At 40.5% G+C, this 20607-nt stretch overlaps 1 protein-coding gene across 2 annotated transcripts in view; it reads left to right on the top strand.

Annotated features, from left to right (window-relative positions):
• Window positions 1-20607, top strand: part of bcar1 (BCAR1 scaffold protein, Cas family member) — a 70638-nt gene that overhangs the window by 39402 nt on the left and 10629 nt on the right. For both annotated transcript variants that reach the window (XM_057348209.1, XM_057348210.1), the window contains exon 2: window positions 9460-10161. In XM_057348209.1, coding sequence (XP_057204192.1) covers window positions 9460-10161 — 702 coding nt within the window. The remainder of the gene's footprint in view (window positions 1-9459; window positions 10162-20607) is intronic.

Genomic DNA, 20607 nt, shown 5'->3' with positions numbered 1-20607 from the left:
CATTTTTACTTCTTATACAGTGACAACTGTAGTTTTATATTCATTAAGTCATAAACAGCCAGGTAGTTTGAAACCACATTTGAGGAAAATCTTTGTATGTGGGTTAGGTTTAGTGATAGGATATACCATTTTACATTAGCTTTATATAAAAGCAACAAATGTCAATGGAAAGTCCCTAACGTGATAGAATAACAAATATGTCGGTGTTGTTTTGAGCTGGCCATATTAAAGGAGGTGGGCTTACACTTGTGAGTGTACTCTCAATTTGAGGCAACCTGACTGAATCACTGGATAAGTGAAGTATATTGACTCACATTGGGTTTACTGTGAGGGTCTAAATAGGGAAACTTGAAATAAAAGAGACTTTTTTTACAGAAGACAGCTGAGCAACCTGAGCCCCCCAGTACTATCAGTACTGTGACTCAGACCTGACTCACCCCCAGCCTCTTCAATCCAGGAGGGTGGAATTTCCCCCCCATCCATTCCTGGGAGGTCTGACAGACAGGACCTGCTTCTCATCCTTATCATCCTCATGATCATCCACACATTGTGGATGTCAATATAAATATTCTATCTGAGACCCGTTTGGTTGATTTGAAAAGCGTATTTGCTGTAGCTCGACTGCTAAACATGATGCTACCAACTGCAAGGTCATGGGTTCGACTCCCAGGGAATAGGTGTGCTGATGACTTGAATGACTTGAGTAATTTAATATATGTATGTGTAAAGGCCTTAGGTCATACCATCATTACATGACACACGACACGTTTGAGACCTACATTGTGCGAGTCCAAAGGAATTCAGATGCTTTGAGAAAACACTTACAGAGATTTGCTCAGGGTGGGATCAGAGAAAAAAGGTCAGCTAGTGTGGCCTTTGGTCATACTTTTGAGTTGTGTAAATTTCAGATGAATCCCCTGTAGGAGTCCCAATGTTGCTTTTAAACTGTGTGCGCTGATTTCTTTCAAATGTGTTTTGTTTCTGTTTGCTTGACATGTGGTTTTATCCATTTGACCTTGACGTATCCTGACGTGGCTACTATTGCGTTAACAACCAAATATTAGGATAGGAGATGCTTATGTTAGTTTATACTTTCCATTTACATTTTTAAGCTCTCTGGTTTGGCTCTCTTGGGGCCAGTTTCCTGGACACAGATTGAGTCGTCTTTAAAACAAAAAGGAATGACAGCAGTTCAGATGATGGGTATGATGAGTCGTACATATCTGCATAACAGCAATTGGATCTCCCCAGAGGAAAATTGTATTACTTAGAAGTTGCTCTTTCATAGCTCTGGGACATTTAATGGTGTTCTCAGTGCTTTAAGAATTTAAGTACAGATGAATAAGGACATTGAGGACAAACAGCAACAATGTGGCAAACATACATTTAATAATGAGATTATCAGTTTCTAAACAGACTTTGTATTTGTGTCTTGAGTTTCTGACCTCAGCGCTGTTATTGTACTTGTGGGTTGAGCAGTTGAGGTCGCACTCGCTGAAAAAAAATCACCTTGTTCATATCTAGATTGGTTGTTTGGCATAGGAATTCTAGACATGTTTGTGTAGCGACGAAGGTCCTTCGTTCAGGGTGAAAGAGTGAAATCTTCATGGCACACGCTGCTGTTCATACAAAAATGTACCATGTCCTTGTTATGTTCACATTCATCTGTTTCTGACCGACCCAGCGCTGTAATCTCGGCAGTAAGATCACACATCAACTGTAGTGTTGGTGTGTGAAAAAAACTGGCAGTAAACCAATACTTAGTTGTAGCCTGTAGCTACAAGAATCAGAGCTGCATTTTTTCGAAAAGAGTGTTGCAACCCCACCCTGCCTGGAAAGGAGGGGCGAAGGAGGTTTCTTTGTTTTTTTCTAGTCAACACGAGTGAGACGGTTGATGAATGATTGGATTTAAGTGCACGTATGAGCGTAGTTTTGTTTCTAGGATGACCCGAGTGTTTAAATAAAAGGGTTTAGCTGACCTAACTGCGAAGTGATTGCGGGATTTCTTTTTGGCAGTGAATCACAGAATATGCCTGCAGTAATATACAATAATGCAACATTCAAAAGTGGTGTCTGTTTTTATGAGCGAGTTTATATGAGAATGTGGACTGTACTTAGATTGTGCCGAGTATATTAAATGCTAAAATGTGTGTGTCATGGAAGTGTGATGGTGTGTGTAGTGGTTTGTACGTAATTTCTGAGTTTTGGCAGAAGCTGTGGAATGTTTTAAGAATGTAAGGATGGGCCTAGACTTGCACTATGAATGTTATAAACACTCTGACCTAGCTGTCCAAAAGGGTCGTACCATATTTTTTAAACAACAAACTACACCAAACCTTAATACTATCTCTAAACACGATTTACTTTTGCATTAAAAAACCTATTCATTGTACACTGTAAATTTTTTTATTTATAAACTTTACTTTAAAAGCTGCCCTTAATGTTTAAGTTCAATCAATTTGCATTACAACAAGTCACTTTAAATTGAAATTATAATAGACTGACTTTTTAAATTTTGTTGCACTTTAAAACATATAAATATTAATTTGAAGTTGAAATTGAAATTGGTTAAATTATTTTGTTGAGTTCAAGTAATAAAATATGTGTTTAACATGACTTACGAAGCACGCAATTTTTACAGTGTATTTTTTTTTTTTTTTACTTTTGAATATGCATTCTCCATATTATTTCTTATGTTTGCTTAGGTACTCACACAGACACACAAGCTAACAATTACTTACGTGCCTGCCACGCTTTGCTCTTATTCTCTGGAGGCCTGTTGTTAGTGCTCAAGTCTGGTCTTGTCTGTAGTAAATTCACCCTCTATAGTGAAAATAGAGCAAGCCACTGGCCCTCTGTTTGTCTTTCTGCTATTGTGTTCTTTTCTGTCGAGATTTTCGGGTCTATTCTTGCTAATAGAGCAGGTTTATGCCCCACTTGCAGTGTGTGCTTCCAACATCCTTTAATCTTCTAAAGACATTAAATAAACTCTATGTACTTGATCTTAAAGAAACAGTTCACCCAAAAATGAAAAGTCTGTCATCATTTACTCAACCTATGTTGTTCTACACCTGCATGACTTTTCTTTCAGGGAACACAAATTGAGATGTTTTGATGGTGCTTCATGTTGCTATTTTCTATAAAAGCTGGGGCTGTCAAACACCAAAATGAACAAAAACCCACCATAAGTGCCCCAAATGTTTAGTATTTCAAGCTTGACAGCTACTGGTCTCTTTTAACCGTATAAAATAGTCAGCAAAATATCATCTTTTGAGGTCCACGGAGTAAAGCCAATCATGTTATAAACAACATGAGGATGAGTAAATGATGAATTTGTATTTTAGGTTGAGCTGTTCCTTTAATGCACCAGCAGAAATCTCTTAATTGAATCTTTGTGTGAGCTTTTTTCCAGGTGAGCGTGTGTCACGCAACTGAGTGACACGACCGATAAACGCAAACACTCGAGCACGCGCCTGGCGTCTGAGTCACATCTCTCTCCCCGTTCAGCCTGATGACTATCGCTGCTGTCTGATACAGCGTCTGATCCTTGTGTACACGTCTGAAAATGTGTCTACAACAGCTTGCTGTACTAAACTCCATCCGCCTTATAATTACAACAGCTAACCTGCTACTTAGGAAACTAGCAAGTCCCTGAGAATAACAATTCAACCACAGAAAAACAACACGACCATTACATGGATGTCTTAGAAACGACGTTTATTCGATGTTTTATCACTACAACGTGGATAAAACACACTGTCTTGCATTTGTTCTTTATTGGTTGGGCTCAGGTGTCTTATGTGGAGGACAAAACAAAGACAGTCTGTTTTGTCTGCATCGCCCATCTGTTTTTAAACCAATAAAAAGTTTTGACGAGAAAGGGAACGTTTGTTTCTAGGGCTCAGGAGGTGTGAATGTGATGAGAATATACCTCAGTCAGATTGTACAGTGTCTTTCGTTTGACGTGAACAAAAAATGAGGCTTTGTGGTACAAATGTCTGTTAAATATGTCAAATTTTGTTCATTCATTTGTTCAATCATTAACCTGTAACAAACATGACCTGTTGCCTGCTATACATTTTCAGTGAGATGGATTTTCAGTGTTTCATTGATTTTGTTGATCGACACCTAGACCACAGTTTTACACATTGAACAGACTGTACATCTATCCGTTGGTTTTATCTGTGCTGTCACATTGAGTATAGAATCTAAAGTCTTACCACGAGATGTTTTATGATCGTGAGAAGAACTATAACTGTTGTGTCTTTTTGAGTTATGACATATTATACAAGAAAGCACAACCTGCCCCCACCTTGCTAACTTTACTAGTGTTTGTCCCATGGGGTCATGTAGAGGCACCAGACAAAAGCTGTTTGGCTCCACCCCACCATACAAGAATACACACACATATACACACTCTTTGACCTGTCTGTACAGAGCGCGCTCCTGCATCTGCCGCATTACCTCCTGTTCAGTGGCTCTGTGTGAATGAACAGCAAAGTACCTTCCTTCCTTCCCTCTCGGCACAGCTCCACATCCTTCTTTCATTTCCCTCCATCCTGTGGCGTTATTTCTCATTCAATTGTAATATTTTCGCCACCTCTCTATCTCTTTTAAAGTGGCAGCTCCACAAATGTAAATTTGGTTATTATTTATATGATATATATTTTCAAACCTGTGTGACTTACTTGCACGGGCATTTAAGTTGTCTAGCATGTCCAAGCTAGTACCTTACAAACAGTGAAATGAAATTGTGGCCATCCACATTGGATGTAAACAAAGTCCATTTACTGAAGTCGTGGCACTCGGCGGCCATGTTTGCAATGCCTCTGGGCAGCTATTTACGTCATAGCACATAGTCCACAGTCCTATCTACTTGAATGGAGGATGGCAGAAATGTCTAAAATCACTGTCAAATATCACAATTAAACAATAATTAAACATGACATGAACTGTAGCATAACTTTGGTTTGCCAACCTTAAATTGCGCAAAAAATCACATTTTTCGATGTCGCCTCATCTACTGAGGCTGGCAAGTACCTCACGAGAGCCCCGCCCCAGGGAATGTCATTTTTTATTGATTGAGATTGGCTCGTTTTACTGGAAGGCTGGACTTCCTTCTCTAGAGCGGCCATATTGAGCGTTGCATTCCTCGCCATTCATTGTAGCGGCAATATTAATATCTTTGATGTAAAACAGCATCTTTGTTAGTTTCCTCAAAGGGATAGTTCACCCAAAAATGATTTGATCATATCTTCACCCTCATGTCAACTTTCTTTCTTATACAGAACACAAATAAAAGGTATTTTGAAGAACCTTGGTAACCAAACAACATTAGCCCCCATTGACTTCCATTGTATGGACACAAAACCACCGAGACATTTCTTAAAATATCTTCTTTTGTGTTCCGCGTATGAAAGAGTCATAAACAGGTTTTAAACCACATGAAGTTAAATAAATGACTATTCCTTTAACTCTTATCTTCTCATACTGTATGTTTAATGAAGTCAGTCATGTAGTTTGTTGAAGGATGTGAGGGCAAGGAAATGACAGAACTTTCATTTTGAGCGAGTTTTGGTGTGTTTTTTTTTTCCGTTTTATGTGTGACCTTAAAACCACTCTCGTTCTCATGGCCCTTTCAAATGCTAATAGATGAACATTTCGTCCTTCAGATGATGAGTTTCCTTTTCTTCTCTATTTTCAAGATCTCTTTCATCCATTCTGTTTATCTCTTTGTCTTTATGTCATCCTGGGATAATAAAAGTTTAGCATTAGTCTCTGTCCACTTCACATACAGGGAAAGGTTTTGACCTGGATGTTTCCATTGTGATGATCACCATGGTGAAATGAAGCTAATCGCTCTTGCCAACCACTCATAAAACCTTTTTGTTTTTACAACTTTCCCGAACAATAGATTTGAAACACATTTGGGGGCTGGTAACTAACTAGTGATGATGCTAACGTAACTGGTACTAATACATTAGCTCAGCTAATTTTTAAAACAGCTTAGCTTTTCCAGTAACTACCAAGAAGTACAAATGAAGTAGTTTTGTTTTGGAAACTGTTTTAGAGAATTGGTTAGATTTATGTTAATAAAATAGTTTGAAAACCATTTTACATCATCAAACAGATGAGCTAACTACTTTTTCAATATGGTAGCGTGACTATAGTTTAACTATGTTTAATAATGAGCCGCTTTAAAGTAGTTGCTTCCCCAGCACTGGTTGATAAATGCAGATATACTCCAAAAATGCCCCTGAGGGACCAACTCATTTTCTGTCGTGGTTTAATGCGCAGCGCTTTACCTTTTTATTTTATGAGTGTTGGAAATGGAAGATGCAATTTATCTTTGGCTGTTCAAGACGATAACAGATCCATTGATCAACAGCCAAATATTCCCAGCTCTGTTATTTCCCTTCATTTATTCTCTTGCCGTTGTTTTACCGTTCTTCGCCTTATATTCTCTTGTATGCGTTCCTAACAATTAAAAAAAACATTCACTCTCACAGAACAATCGTCTCGCCTTCACATAAAAACCCCTGTGAATCACTGCTTAAATACAACCCGTCCGTATCCCGATCAACAGAGAGAGAAGTGTGGGAGCGAGTGAGAGATAGTCAGAGAAGTTTGGCATACTTTCTATAATGGAGGCAAAGTTCAACTGCTTGTGATGTCATCAGTCCCCCAGAGTCTTTTACTTGGCAGCATACAAGACTCTTTTTCTGCTGCAGTTTTTGTTGCTGCTTTTCAGAAGGAGACAAGGCGAGTAAGATAAGACAAAAGAAGAATAAAGTTACAGGAAAGAGATTTTTAATCCAATTTCTGCAACAATGACATCAATCACCTAATTAACTTATTCATTATTGTCTGTCTGTGGCCGCTTAGAAAGGATGGAACTGCTGTCTGTCTGTCAAAGAGGAGTAATCTGTTAGTCAGGGCATTTTCACACAGGCTAGTTAGATCCTTGGGTGGGTTCTGAGTATTCTAGTCATTCCACCCAATTTCATTCTTCTACAAAGACGCCCAATGAATGGCTTAAACTGGCTGTATGGAAAAATTAGCTGCCTGTGAAGTTAATGGGCTCTCTCAGTTGGTCTGAGATAGTCTCATTATTTGCCATTGTGTTTGTATGTGTGTGTGTGTGTGTGTGAATGGATAGTGGGGGCTGCGGACGTATGCGTGCCTGTATGCCTTAGTGCGTGTAGGATCACACATTCCTGTGCGTCTGTGTGTACACCCATGTATTAATATGTGTGGTGCATCAGTGCTCTGTGTGGGGTTTGCGTGCATGCATGTGCCAAGCACTACATGGTGACATCTCAGCCAGCTGCTAGCAGGCAGTAAAGCCTCTCGGGCGCTATTGTGTCCAGTCTATCTCTCCTCTGGCTTTAAAGGCAGACACTGTGGGGACTGTCCCTCGCCCGGGCAGCACAGTCAAGGAATTCATCTGTCTGATATGCCCTCTGTGAGCCTCTACTCGCTCTCCTTCGGCCAAGAGCACAGAGACATCATTCATCAGATCACTGCCACTCTCCACACGGACCTTAAAAACACACAGTGAATCAGAAGCCTCTCGCTCAGCACAACTATGGAGATGGTGTTCACGCACACTGCTGTGGGCACTGAGTCTAGGTGGGCATAATTAGCCTCATAGCAGAGAAATGAGGAATGTAGCTGCGGGCTGTGTGTTGCATGCCAATACTATTCATAATATATTGTATGTGCAATTACTTTAGATTATTGTATTTTTTAAAATAGAACAAAGCTGTTCGCTTACTATCCATACTAACGCGTATGTTAGATTGTTATTAGATTTTTTATTATAAAAAAGCGATTTGCTTACTATGCATATATATTGAATGTGAGATTTAGCAATTACTTAGATAACAGCATCACAAATATAAGTTGAAAATAGCATGTCACAGGAGGATTTGGATGGTATTTCCTTTCTGGTATATTATCTGGTGCAGTACTTCTGTCCTTTTTGGAGCCCAAACGTTTTATGGGAAATGATAGAAAATCACCTTATTTTGCATTTAGTGTTAAGCATGGAAATACTGTATGTTAATGATTTTTAACCAATTGTCATGTATTTGCGAGGCTAAAAATGGTCAAATTAAACATTCCAACTTTGTATTTAAACTAAGTTAACCTTCGATGGCATAACGTTTCATCACATTTTCAAAAGTATGTAGTTCACTTGTGATTTTTAACGCACAATAGACGTATACACGTTAGGATTCAGTCTGTGTTAATTGTGATGGAGGACAGAAAGACTTTGGTGTGTTGTGTGAGACGATATCGTCAGGTTCTCCTGGAAGTTCTTGAAGAGTCTTAATAAACATTCAATGGTTTCAATAAACACTTGTTGTTTTCTAAAGTGTAAATTCTATATTATAACCACTATCACTTTGTTTCCTCCATCTCTGAGAGTCAAGATTCAAAGAAAGTCTCCCACTGCTAATCACAACATTATGATTTGCTCATGCCCATAAATACTAGGATTCCAGCGTGACATGAAGGCAGCGTGTGTCCTGACAGGGGAGGTCTGTTAGTAATCAAACACCTGCTGACTATCTGCTGTGGAGCATCAATCATCTGACTTTTCATTCCCTGTTAGATGGGGTTTGAAACTCTCACAAACCACAGTGAACTCACAGTAGGAGAGATGTAAACGGGGGTATGAGGGAGACGTGGAGCGCTCTGGATTGGAAGTTGGCCATTTTCTCCCTTTCTCCTACACAAAGCACAACTGCTGAATAGACGGTCAGTCAGTAAAGAGTGGGGAGGGTTATGGCAGAAGGTTTTGTCTTGATTCAAGTTGAACTGCTCTCTCTCTTTCGCTCTTTCTCCCATTTGCTAACTGTAGAGGGTTGCCACTGCAGACTGTGGAGGACTAAGGGCTAAATGTGAAAGCTATGACCTCTCACAATTAGCCAATGAAATGGTGTGAATTTGTTTAGATGACGGGGATAATGTCATTGGCTTCATTAAGAGGGCATGGAGTGGGGCGATACACGTGTCATTTGGCACTGTGCCAGGCTCTATCGTTCTCGTGCCAAGGAGGGAGGGTGTACTGGTTCAGGGGCTGAATTGCAAATATTTGTTTAAGTGTCAAAGACCAGACCCACTTGTGGGTGGCTTTGTAAACGAATGGACAGATGGAGTCCATGCTGGGTAAATGTGTCTGCGATGTAAAAACCAATGGAGCAAATTAAGCAAAGTGAATTCTATAGTGAATATTGACTAGTTTTTGTAATATTGACAAAATTTGGCCAGCGTTTATTAGCTTCTGCAACAGATGGCTCACATGCTCTACATGCACAAACAGAAAATTTCCCCATGTTGATATACTATTTAACAGCTCTCTTGCGCCCATATTAGAAGAATGTAAATTTCAGCTATAAAGTGACAAAATGTGATTGTAAAAACTAATATTTTGGTCTCTTTTTTTTGTAGAATGTCTTGGCGAAGGCCCTGTATGACAATGTGGCGGAGTCTCCAGATGAGTTGTCCTTTCGGAAAGGGGACATCATGACCGTTCTGGAGAGGGACACGCAGGGTTTGGATGGCTGGTGGCTGTGTTCGCTGCACGGCCGTCAAGGAATCGTCCCTGGCAACCGGCTGAAAATCCTCGTGGGCATGTATGATAAGCAGCAACAGCAGCAGTTACAGCAGGCGTCGGCTCAGTCCAGCCCAACCCAGAGCCATCTCAACCTGCCTCAGAGTGCCTACAGCAAGCCCACCCCTGCCTCCCAGTACACAGCCATGCACCCTGCCTTCCCCTCCTCCAGCTCTGCCAACTCATCCATGCCTGACAACGTCTACATGCTCCCTCCAAACCACGGCCTGCCGGCCCCTTCCAGCCTCTACCAGGTGCCCACTGGCCCCCAAACTCCACAAACCCAACCCAAAGCCCCCGCTTTGGCACAGAAGCAAGGCCAGGGACAGTACCCCCCCACTCCGCAGGATGTCTACCAGGTGCCTCCCTCCATTAATGTTCCGGGACAGGACATCTACCAGGTGCCACCCACAGTAGGAGGCCTGTGTCCTGGACAGGACGTGTACCAGGTGCCGCCCTCTGTGAACCAGACGCAAGACATTTACCAGATTCCTCCATCAATAGAGAGGAACTGGGACTCTCCCAAACCCATTGGGAAGGTAAGGAAAGACACAAACGAATGTCAGAATGAATATATATATTTTTCTCACTGAATATGTTGTTTTACTCTAAAATACATCACATTGCAGATGAAAAATTGGTTGCGAATGCTCCTTCATGTTGAGTGTTGACACTCAGATTTCCTTGGCAAATGGTTCCTTGGTTATGGCAAACACATGAAGTGGTGGTGAGATGAATAATAAGCAACATGAAATCATAGAGAGAGAACAGAGAGATGTCGACACAGCAGAGGAGGTTGTATTAGAGAGTCATAAATAATGCAAAGGTTTATAACGGCAGTGACCGTGCACAGCGGAGAGTGAGTAAGCATTATTTTTCCAGCGGTAACTGCAGGTTGATGCTACGGGCAGGGCTGTTCCCCTGAGGGTGACTTGCAGGACAGTCTTAGGGCACTACGCCATATGCTGGGGCTGCCACAGCGGCTGAAGCAATGAAGTGGAAAGATGGCAGGATGAAGAGAGATGAAGCTGCGGGTTTGTTGACTGTTAGCCATCTACACCTGTCAAATGCACTCTGACCTACCAGGCATAAAGATCTAAAAATGATTCATAGTGTCATCATGACATGGATGTTTAAAACATCACATTATGGCATATGCTGCGTTATTAGTGTGGCTGAATTATTCATATTTAAATTATTGTTTGTAAATGCCACGATTTGATATTTTGCTGTCTTTTAGGGAGAACAGAACTGAGAAAATCCTCCAAGCCTTGGAGGCTTTGGGTCCAAAATGAAATACCTCAGCAAGATGTGAATTCTTAGGACATTTTAGAGATCTTTAACTCAATTGTAATGTTTTAATTTGAGGTCAAAAGACATTTTGAATTTTTGTCCAGGTTTAAAATTCAAAATCAAAAAAATATTTTTTCCTGTCTTCATAATGGATAGAAAGTTTTCAGCTGTATTACATAGAAAGTTTTGTGAGGTTAAACGCAGTTGTGAGTAATTTGGAAGACCTGTGTTATAAACCCAGCAGTTAAAAGATCAATACTAATGGCAGTGTACCAGAAACTTACAAAACTAAACACTGCAGTAGAAAAGAAATCGAGAATCACTTTGAATCGGAACAGTTCTTACATTCCTATTGGTTTGGTGTTGTGTTGATGCTAAAGATAAGGCAATCAAATGCTTGCTTTCAGAATGCTTTTGCCACTCTTAAACCTTGGTCACCGTTGCTAAAATAGAACTAAGAAAAAAAAAGTTGCTAATACAGATTAGTGTTACATTTATTTTTGCAGTGCCTGAATTGAGGTTTTCTTCTGGTTTAACACTGGTCCAACTCTGTTCCATATGAACTTCCTGTCTTAGTTTTTTAACACTACACAAACATTTAAACAAAATACAACCAACAGAACATTTATAACATATGTAAGGTAAAAAATAAATAATAATATTATTAAATAAATAAAAACTGAAGCTGGAAGTGCTTCTGGACCAGTGTTTACATCATGCAAAGTGGTCTATAGGAGGAGATTTTGGTATTTTACTATGGTTTCTCTTAATGTGCTCTATTATGGTCACTTGTCCTTGTGGCCACATTTCTTCCACCACTGGTGGCTTTTCATTATGAGATAAGAGTCCTGAAAATGCACTCATGCCCTTGCTCTGCTTAATAAAGTAATGTGAAAGAATGTATTTCAGAGCAAAAATACTCTAGTTGGCTTATTCTCTCAAGATGAACACATGACTAAGCTTTTGTTGTTTGTCACAGGCTGCAGTTGTTTGTTTGTGTGTGCGTTTTCCTGGGGTCTAGGTTCTGTCGGTTTTTTTTATTCCCTTTATTTACTCCATAGGTATTTAAAAATGCTTTATTTGGAAGCTCTAAGCCTTGAACCAAAGTTAAAATCGCTTGTGAGTTCAACAGAATCATATACCATTGACGACCTCAGAGTCCATGGCAGAGCTCTGTCTAAAAAGTTTTATAGGTTGTCGTTAAAAATCAATATCTCTGTGGAGAAAATGAATGGGATTTTTACCTGTGTAATCCTACTGTGGGACTCTATAAAGCCTTTTCAGGCACTGAAGTACCGTTTGTTTGAAGAGAAGCAGGAACAGGCAGAATCGGGGATTGGGAAGGTGGGTGTGGTTCCTCTTAGCCGTGAACAGACAGACACGCTCGGGCAGTGTTGGGGCAGCATTACGAATATGGTTCGGGTGGATGGGGTCAGGGTTACAAGTGAGAGGTTATAATAAAACAGCAGGTACAATTGAGATTAATGTCACATTGAATATGTGGGCATACATGGCGTCAACACACGACCCACAAAGCCCCAGCACGCTCCTCCAACAAGCATGAATTCTCTGTTTAATTCCTTCTTTGCCTAGATTAGTCATCATGTACTTCACTTCTGAAATCGGTGACTCAAATCAATAAAACCTCCACTGACAGATAACAACCAACGCTAAACATTATTGAACTAGGACGTTGACAGGTTTCAATCAAACCGAAAGCTATTTGCTTGTATTTGACTTGTGAAATACGACAGGATGTGACCTTCCCTTAGTTCCTCGCACTTTGCAGGAATGTCATTTCTGCATACTTGTGACGCACCGCTACCAAGACTCACCTGCCGTCCTGCTTACACATTAACCAAAGCAAGCTTATGCTATCAACTCAAGTTGCACATTGACCATTAGAGTAAATAAAACTAAAGGATGAGGAAAGGTTCGAGCGTAAGCTTGTTTTTCCAGTCAAGGGTCACGTGAGCGTGTTATGTCGAGGGTTTGTGGGTAAGGTATTGTGTGAGGTTAAGCCCTATTATTGATGCAATAGAATGAAAGTATAAAGGAATTGCGTAGGTGTGCCTCCAGGTGCTGGAAAGAGTCTTGCCTTATCACTTTAATGGCCCCTGCTATAGCCTTTCAGTATGCTGTTCAGAGAGCCGGGGGTTTATTAAGGCAGTGTGTGCTGGGTAGCGGAGAGGGATTGATTGCCAACGGTAGATTGAGATTCTACTGTAGCTTTGCCTCGCTGCCTGTACTGAAAGTAAATGCGTAATCTTTGGAGACTTGGTTGAGGCCGGTACTACTCACCTGATGGGATGGGGGAGCGGAGGTTGGGGGTTGGAGGTGCATGGTTGGCTTATCTACAGGACCAGGCAGGCAGCGTTTGGGTGAGAGAGGGTGGAGAGAACATGTGAGGAGACTGAATAAAGGGAGACCAGAGGGATTGTGGATCTATACTCCACCTACACATCTACAGAGCTACAGCAGTATGAAGAAACACAGCAGTTGGAAATTTGCTGGCGTATTGTTATCAGTGTTAAATGTTATCAAGCATTGAATAATTTTTATGGCCTTATAGTGAAGATGACGCTCAGTTTTGTGTAACACTTAACCAAAAACCTATGATAATTTACACAAGACCAAAACCTCCAGTTGCCCATTTTTAAAATATATTAATTAGTGCTGTCAAACTGATTAATCGCTATTAATCGGATCCAAAAATTTTTTGTGTGTTTATATGATATAAATGCACACACAAACGTGTATATATAATAAATATTTACATAATTATTGTTTGTGTATATGCATGTATATGAATATGTATATGTGTGTGTGTGTGTGTGTGTGTGTGTGCGTGTGTGTGTGTGTGTGTGTATGTACGTATATAAGTATATTTTAATAATAAAAAAACTATAATTTACATCATATATAAATATTACTTCTACTTCTACATGTGTATGTTTGTGTATTTATATATACACATAAACATACACGGCACACAATACACAACATATATTATATAAACATAAACCTTTATTTTGAAATCAATTTACATCACTTTTTTATTTATTCATTTGCTCTATTTTTCACGATTGTGTCAGTGTAAAATGTGTAAAATGGTTAAACATTGGACATAAAGTAACTGAACATCTCCTGTGTTGTGTCGCAGACTTATAGGGAATGCAGCTGTGTATCCTGTGGGAATTTCCCTCACTGACTGCAAGTCTGTAATCTGCTGCTTCTCTCTCCCCTCACATTCCTAAATTCCAGAGTAACTCTCCTCTTTCCCTAGACTGCCTCTAAATCATTCCTCTCCCACTTTTTTGTTTTTGTTGTGAATCTTGCTCATTTGAGCAGGTTAGTTTGGTTTCAGTCAACCGGTTGCTGAAATGAAACTGATATTTTGTTTTAAAATATTGTCTAATTGGATGAGTGCAATCACCTCAATGGCTTAGAGATTTATTAAACGCTGCCGTTCGTCTGCTGTTTTCTATGAAGTTGCATAGGATGTGTCAAATATTATTTTATGATTTATAGTTTTACTCCCAAACAAAGGTTTCACAGTTGAGCGAATCACAAACACTTCGTATTCGGTTGAATTGGTTCAACCGAATCGTTAAAAAATAACAGATTCGAAAGAACGAGATGTGTTTGGGAATTGGACATCCTTGCCAAATGCTCGCTTAGTTCTCTCCTGCTTCTTCTCTTCTCCCTGAACGGCTCTGAATAATGAATAGAGAGCTCTTAATGGTTGTTTAAACAGTTTTGGTTTCCCCCAGGTGCTTTCGTGAGACTTTAAGTTTGTATCTCCGGGCCCAGCTGCGGTGCATTTGCGAGCTTTCAAAGCGAGTCTGTCTTGATGGCCTCACATGCCAGCGCATCTCAGTGAACCATCGGCTGCTGCAGGGCCGCTGCGTCTCAGTGAAGCCTCATTACTTTCCCCTCTGAATCAGCACATATCCACCAGCAGTCTCCTGTACACACAACGTGCGGCGAGAGGGTCAGGAGGCAACATGGCATCCATTACAAACGGCGTGTCTGGGCTCGGCACGGCGGCTGCAGACTTCCTGTGATGTGGCTCTGGCGGATGAGAGAAAAAAAAGAGGACTGAAGGAGAAAACAAGTGCTGACGCTGTGTTTTCCTCACAACTGTCGCAGATACAGGAAGTGGCGGATTCGATCGCACTGTGCATCTGGTCCACCGATGTGCTTTAAGTGTTAGTGTTTAACTAAACTTTATTTATATTTATTAATGTATGTATGTTCACAGCGAGGAGGACTTTGAGCATGCTGGACTGTCGGTTAACTCTTAGAGTGCATCAGAGAAAATGAAGAGAACAGTGAGTGTGTGTGTGTTGGAAAAAAAGACAAAAAGAGAGTCTTTCCTGGCCTGATGTCCTCCATTACCTGCTGCGGTCTCATTGACAGCAAGCGGACAGGAGATTGACAGCAGAAGGGAACAGAGAAAAACGTGAGAGAAACAGAGCGGCGTGACAAAATTAGAGAGGACGTGGCACCCCGAGCCGTAGCGGCGGGTGGGGCTGCTGGAGGAGGTTTTGGGTTCTCATGCAGAGCCGTAGACTGTGTCCTGTCATTAACGTCCCCACATAGCCAGCAGCAGATCGAGGGAAAGGAGGGGAGATGGGGCCCTCAGCGTAAACTGCAGATCACGGTGTACCTTTATTTGTGCTCCAGTGGCCTTCATCAAAGGGCCGGAATATCACAGGGGGCCACAGGGTTCACTTTGTACACCGGGGAGTTGAAAGGACTGAAACAACACAGATCACAGGGAGGAACAAGGGCCTAATGGAGCCGCAAACTCATTTACAGCGTCTTTATACACACTCACAGTGTATCTTCGGTGGAGGTGAACACAAGACCTGTAGCTCTGTTTCAAAAAACGATTTTTTTTCTCATTTGCTCACCCTCATGTCATTCCAAACCTGTATGACTTTCTTTCATTTCTGCAGAACACAAAAGAGTATATTTTGGTAACCAAACAACATTGGACCCCATTGACTTCCACCGAGACATTTCTCAAAATATCTTCTTTTGTGTTCCACAAAAGAAAGAGTCAAATACCGTTGTGTACAACACGAGGGAAATTTTATATTTGAGTGTACTATGCCTTTTTTTTTAACTGAGCTGTGCAGTGCATTCTGGGATTTCCTCTTCAGTGAAGGATACATTAGGCTACCTTTAAGCTTCACAATTAAATTGGACACATTTTGGAACAGCCTTTATATCAGGAGCATGTCTATGATGTTATAAAAAGCTAGCTAGGCTTAGGAACAGAGCGTTCGCTGGGTTCATTATGCTGTTCATATTCACGCAGATGCTTGTGAGCTGGTTTAAAGGAACCCCAGTGTCAGATTTTAATTGGATCATGAAAAGCTCTCTCCAACACCACAGGCTAAACTCAGTGGTCACCATTTAAACCATCTCTGTGAAGTTTTACTGTTGTTCCCTCAAGGTCAGAGATTAAAGCGGGAACTGGAAATCACCGCTACTTACTGTTCTGAAATGAACACCAAATGTTGCCTTATGCTAATGTATAACATTTCTGATGTTTATTCATAATTATAGTTTGGACTAAAATGCACTTTCATGGCTAAATATGCTGAATGATTTCTCTTTACATTGTCTTTCACTCCCTCAAACTCACACACACACACACACACGCACGCACACACACAATAGTCTCAGGCACTGACTAACCTTTGATCACCGGTCACAGGGACGATGTGGTCTCCAAGGAGACATACTCATCTCAGTCTTATTAATAGGTGCTGTGGACAGGTCTGAGTGTTGTGTTGCCAGGGGAGAGGAAGTGTGTGTGTGTGCGTGCGTGCGTGCGTGCGTGTGTGTGTGTGTGTGTATGGAGGCTTGCGCACAAGCTGTTTCAGATACACACTCTTGCAACTTGCATCAGAAATAAACAATAGAATTGAAGAAAAGCACCGAGATGAAACTAAAAATGGGAATGCAAAACCAGAAAGACAGCAAGACAGTAGTCTTAGCTATTTTAAATAAATATCATTCAAGCATAATGCAGGTAAATTGTTTGAACAAAAAGATTGAGATGGAAGATTTAGCTCTGAAACAAACAAACAAACAAAAGAAGGAGACAGAATGATGAGAGTGGTCTTCACTGAAATAAATATCAATGAATATGGATCAATGTGTTCAGTCACTTGAACCAGAGAAAACATGGTGTACTTTTTGATTGATGATGTTGGAGCTAAATTGGGTTTAGTGTTTTAGACACGGTCTGTGGTGCTTACACATGAGACATGGGTTCGAATCTCATAGTCTTCAATATCTCAATTATTTCTCCTAGACTTAATGTGATTACATAGAGAGCGAATGGAAACTTTGAATTCTCATGTGTCTCAGATATTTCTCCTGAAGAATAAATCTCACAAATGTCTCTATTAGAGTTTCAACAGTCTCAACAAGGTCACAAGCTTATCTCAGATTTGCCAAACCTGCAATCAAAAGTCAATATTATGAACATTTCAATATGAACTCAAATATTTCTCTTCAGATTTACTGAAGAGAAATTATTATTTTACCTATTATAATCTATATTCATGTTACACCTCCATAGTCTTAATGTGAATCTCAACAATTGTCTCTTTAGTTTCTTTTTTTATTTCTTTTATTTTAAAAATAAAAGTGTTATTTAAGAGAAACATCGACTACGTTGATACTTAAATATAACAACTCTATCCAAGAGCTATGAAAGAGCAACCTCTGAGCATTTTGGTCAGCGTATAGATGGTTTCAAAGCAAAAACATAAACAATCGTTACTGCACATGTATTGTTTATTGTTAATTTAATACAATTATTACACAATAAAATATTTATATAAATTAATCTAAATATAAATTAAATTAAATATACATAGTTATATTATTAGCCAAACTGACCGGAAGTTAACTTCGGTCCAGGTGCGTGCATCCAATGACAGTGTCTACACTGTGAGAAAATGTGTATTGTGCTTATTTACAAATTTGCCATCATAATGCCAGGTACAGGTAGTTCTAGATTGCAAGTAGGTGCTTGCTTATTGGCTGAATTAAATCCAATCAGTATGAGTCACAATTTGATTATTTTACTTAGAACAGTAGTGAAAGTGATGCTTTCTTTAGCAAGAACCATTTACAAGTTGAAACAGAATGTGATTTCTAAAGGTAGGAAGTAGGACAGATCACACCCAGCTCATTCATGACAGTAATGTGAGGCATGTGTCAGAGGCTGCGTGGGACTTTTACTGAGGCTCTGTGTGGATTAGTACCAGGGGCCTCTCTGTCTCCAGCCATCCCAACACACACCCTCACACATGGCACATGCCACATGGTGCTGGACCCCAGCAAAACTCATATTTACAGTCATGGAGCTCATTAGCCACCGATTGACTCCACAGTTGAGGATTGGTGTATGGGCTATAAATCCTCACCCCCTACCCTCACACTTCTAGTCTGACTCATTGTACTTTTGCTAATATTTTGGAGATAAATCTTCAGATCTGGGTCACCACCAAAAACCCTTGAAGTTTAGAATTTTGACTGGCTTAATCTGAGAGATGAAATAAAAAAGTACTACGCACTGAATTCTGGTTTTGCATAATTGCATGGCTCCCATAATTGTTCATATTCATACTGAAATAAACAATGCTGTTTTCGTAACTGTCGTAACTGTAAATTCTAACTTTGATTTTTTCCCATTTCCCAGTGCTGCTGATTAAAGTACTCTGGGATTCAAAACACTCCCCACATGAAACAGTCCACTTCTTAACAACCAATGTCAAACATCACACACGTTTACATAAAACTCGAAAGGATTTGGGCAAAAATGCATGCAGCACATCTGTGGATGTGCCCAGGGGAGGCTGTTCTCTGTGGGAGTGTGTATATGTGTGACCGTGGTCCAGATGAACCCCCACTGGCATCACATCAAGTCACACAGCCCAGCTGAGCTCTCCACAACCTATCCTCACAAGCTCACAGCCTGTAGATGCTCTATCTTAGTGATGGACATGTTTCACCAGGGCATGTGTGGGATGCAATCAAATATGACAGAACCCTGTATTTAAGGCAATAATTCAGACCCACCCTTTAATAAATTGCTAGGAGTGAGAACCCGAAAACATGGACCTTGACGCAGAGGGGAAATTACAGGCCTGGACAGGTATATACAGTATAAAGCAAAGGTCCTTAAAATAAATGGTAAAATATATTAAATTAAAAATCAAATTAATATATGTTTACTGTGGTACTATATACTGTATAATACACTCATAAAAACCTATTAAAAATTCACACATGCAGAGATCTCTGACCTGTACCGCCTCTCCACATGCAGAGAGGACATTTTGCTTCAGATGGCCAACCCGAGAGCAGTGGTAGGGGGCTGTGGGGGGTAATTCTCATGCACGACCACTTATATAAATAAAGAGTTATGTGAAGTTATGTGGAAACCGCTTTATGCTTCAGGCCTCTGGACTGAGTTATTCATGACACAGACTGCATTGAATCAAAGACAAGCTTGGGGTCAACATTACCAAGTCTAGCTTTCCTAAACATAAACGACCTTGAATGAAAATTATTTTTGAGATCATTTGGATTCTGTTACTAATGGAAAATATTGGAAAGCTCTTTTGAAGAGGGAAAAATGAATGGTGAAATGAATGACCTGTGTGGAATGGAAGAGTGGATGGAATTGTTTATCAGATAACTTTTTTCCTATCGCTTTGCATTTCTGGTTTGCGTTACGTGAAAATAATTATGCATGTCGCTGGAGTTGGAGTAATGCATTGCAATCTCTGACCCGCAACATTTGCAAGGCCAAAAGAAAAACAAGAGAGTATGAAGAAAGATTTACAAGGGAATTTTAAAGAGCCCAGTCAGAGCTGACTGGAATGTCTTCAGCAGACTTCGGTCGTGCTCTTTAGTGTTTTGGCATGTGTCATTGTGTCAGCTGGGGTAAAGAGGTCATGGCTCGTCGTTGCAGCAGGGGGTACATGGGCTTTTGTGAAGCCGTCTTTACAATCTGTCCCTCTCTTCAGGGTTGAACCTAATGGCCGTGTAGCTGCTGTGATTGTGACTTTCGGCCAGCTGTCACGGTGCGGGGCAACGCAGTCAGGCAGTCACCGCACCCCATTGTTTCCAGTGTTTTTCTCTTTGTGACATCATCATTACAGGTTTTTAGCCCCCCCCCCCAAAGAGTGTTGTGACAGCTGTAGACTCAGACACACCCTCCTTCTATGACCAAAGCCTTTCAGCTGTATTGATGATGGCGGTCCACCATATGTTCCCATCCCTGTTCCCGAGGGCAGCGCTCATTGATAATTCACGTTATTGATCGATGTTAGTTTACGACCGGCCCTTCAGAGCCTCTCAGTGCGATGAAGTGACTATTACTTAAGGCTAAGCGCAAGTCTGAGACCACATTTACAAAAGAATAATGTAAGATGTGGATAGTGTTGATGTCAATATGATACATGAGCTGTAAACAGTAGCAGTTACTATATAATGGAATGTTGTTTAGTATTTTGAAGCAGTATTTTGTGTTCCTGAAGCGTTGTGCGCTAGCAACGCAAAGGTCACGGGTTTGATTCTCAGGAGACAGATATACTGATGAAAAATAAATACATTGAATACACCATAAGTCGCTTTAGAAAAAATGTGTGCCG

This window comes from Triplophysa rosa, linkage group LG12 (assembly GCF_024868665.1).
Source record: "Triplophysa rosa linkage group LG12, Trosa_1v2, whole genome shotgun sequence".
Lineage (NCBI taxonomy): Eukaryota > Metazoa > Chordata > Actinopteri > Cypriniformes > Nemacheilidae > Triplophysa > Triplophysa rosa.
Note: the sequence above shows the minus strand (reverse complement) of the source record. Positions and strands in the feature narration are given on the sequence as shown.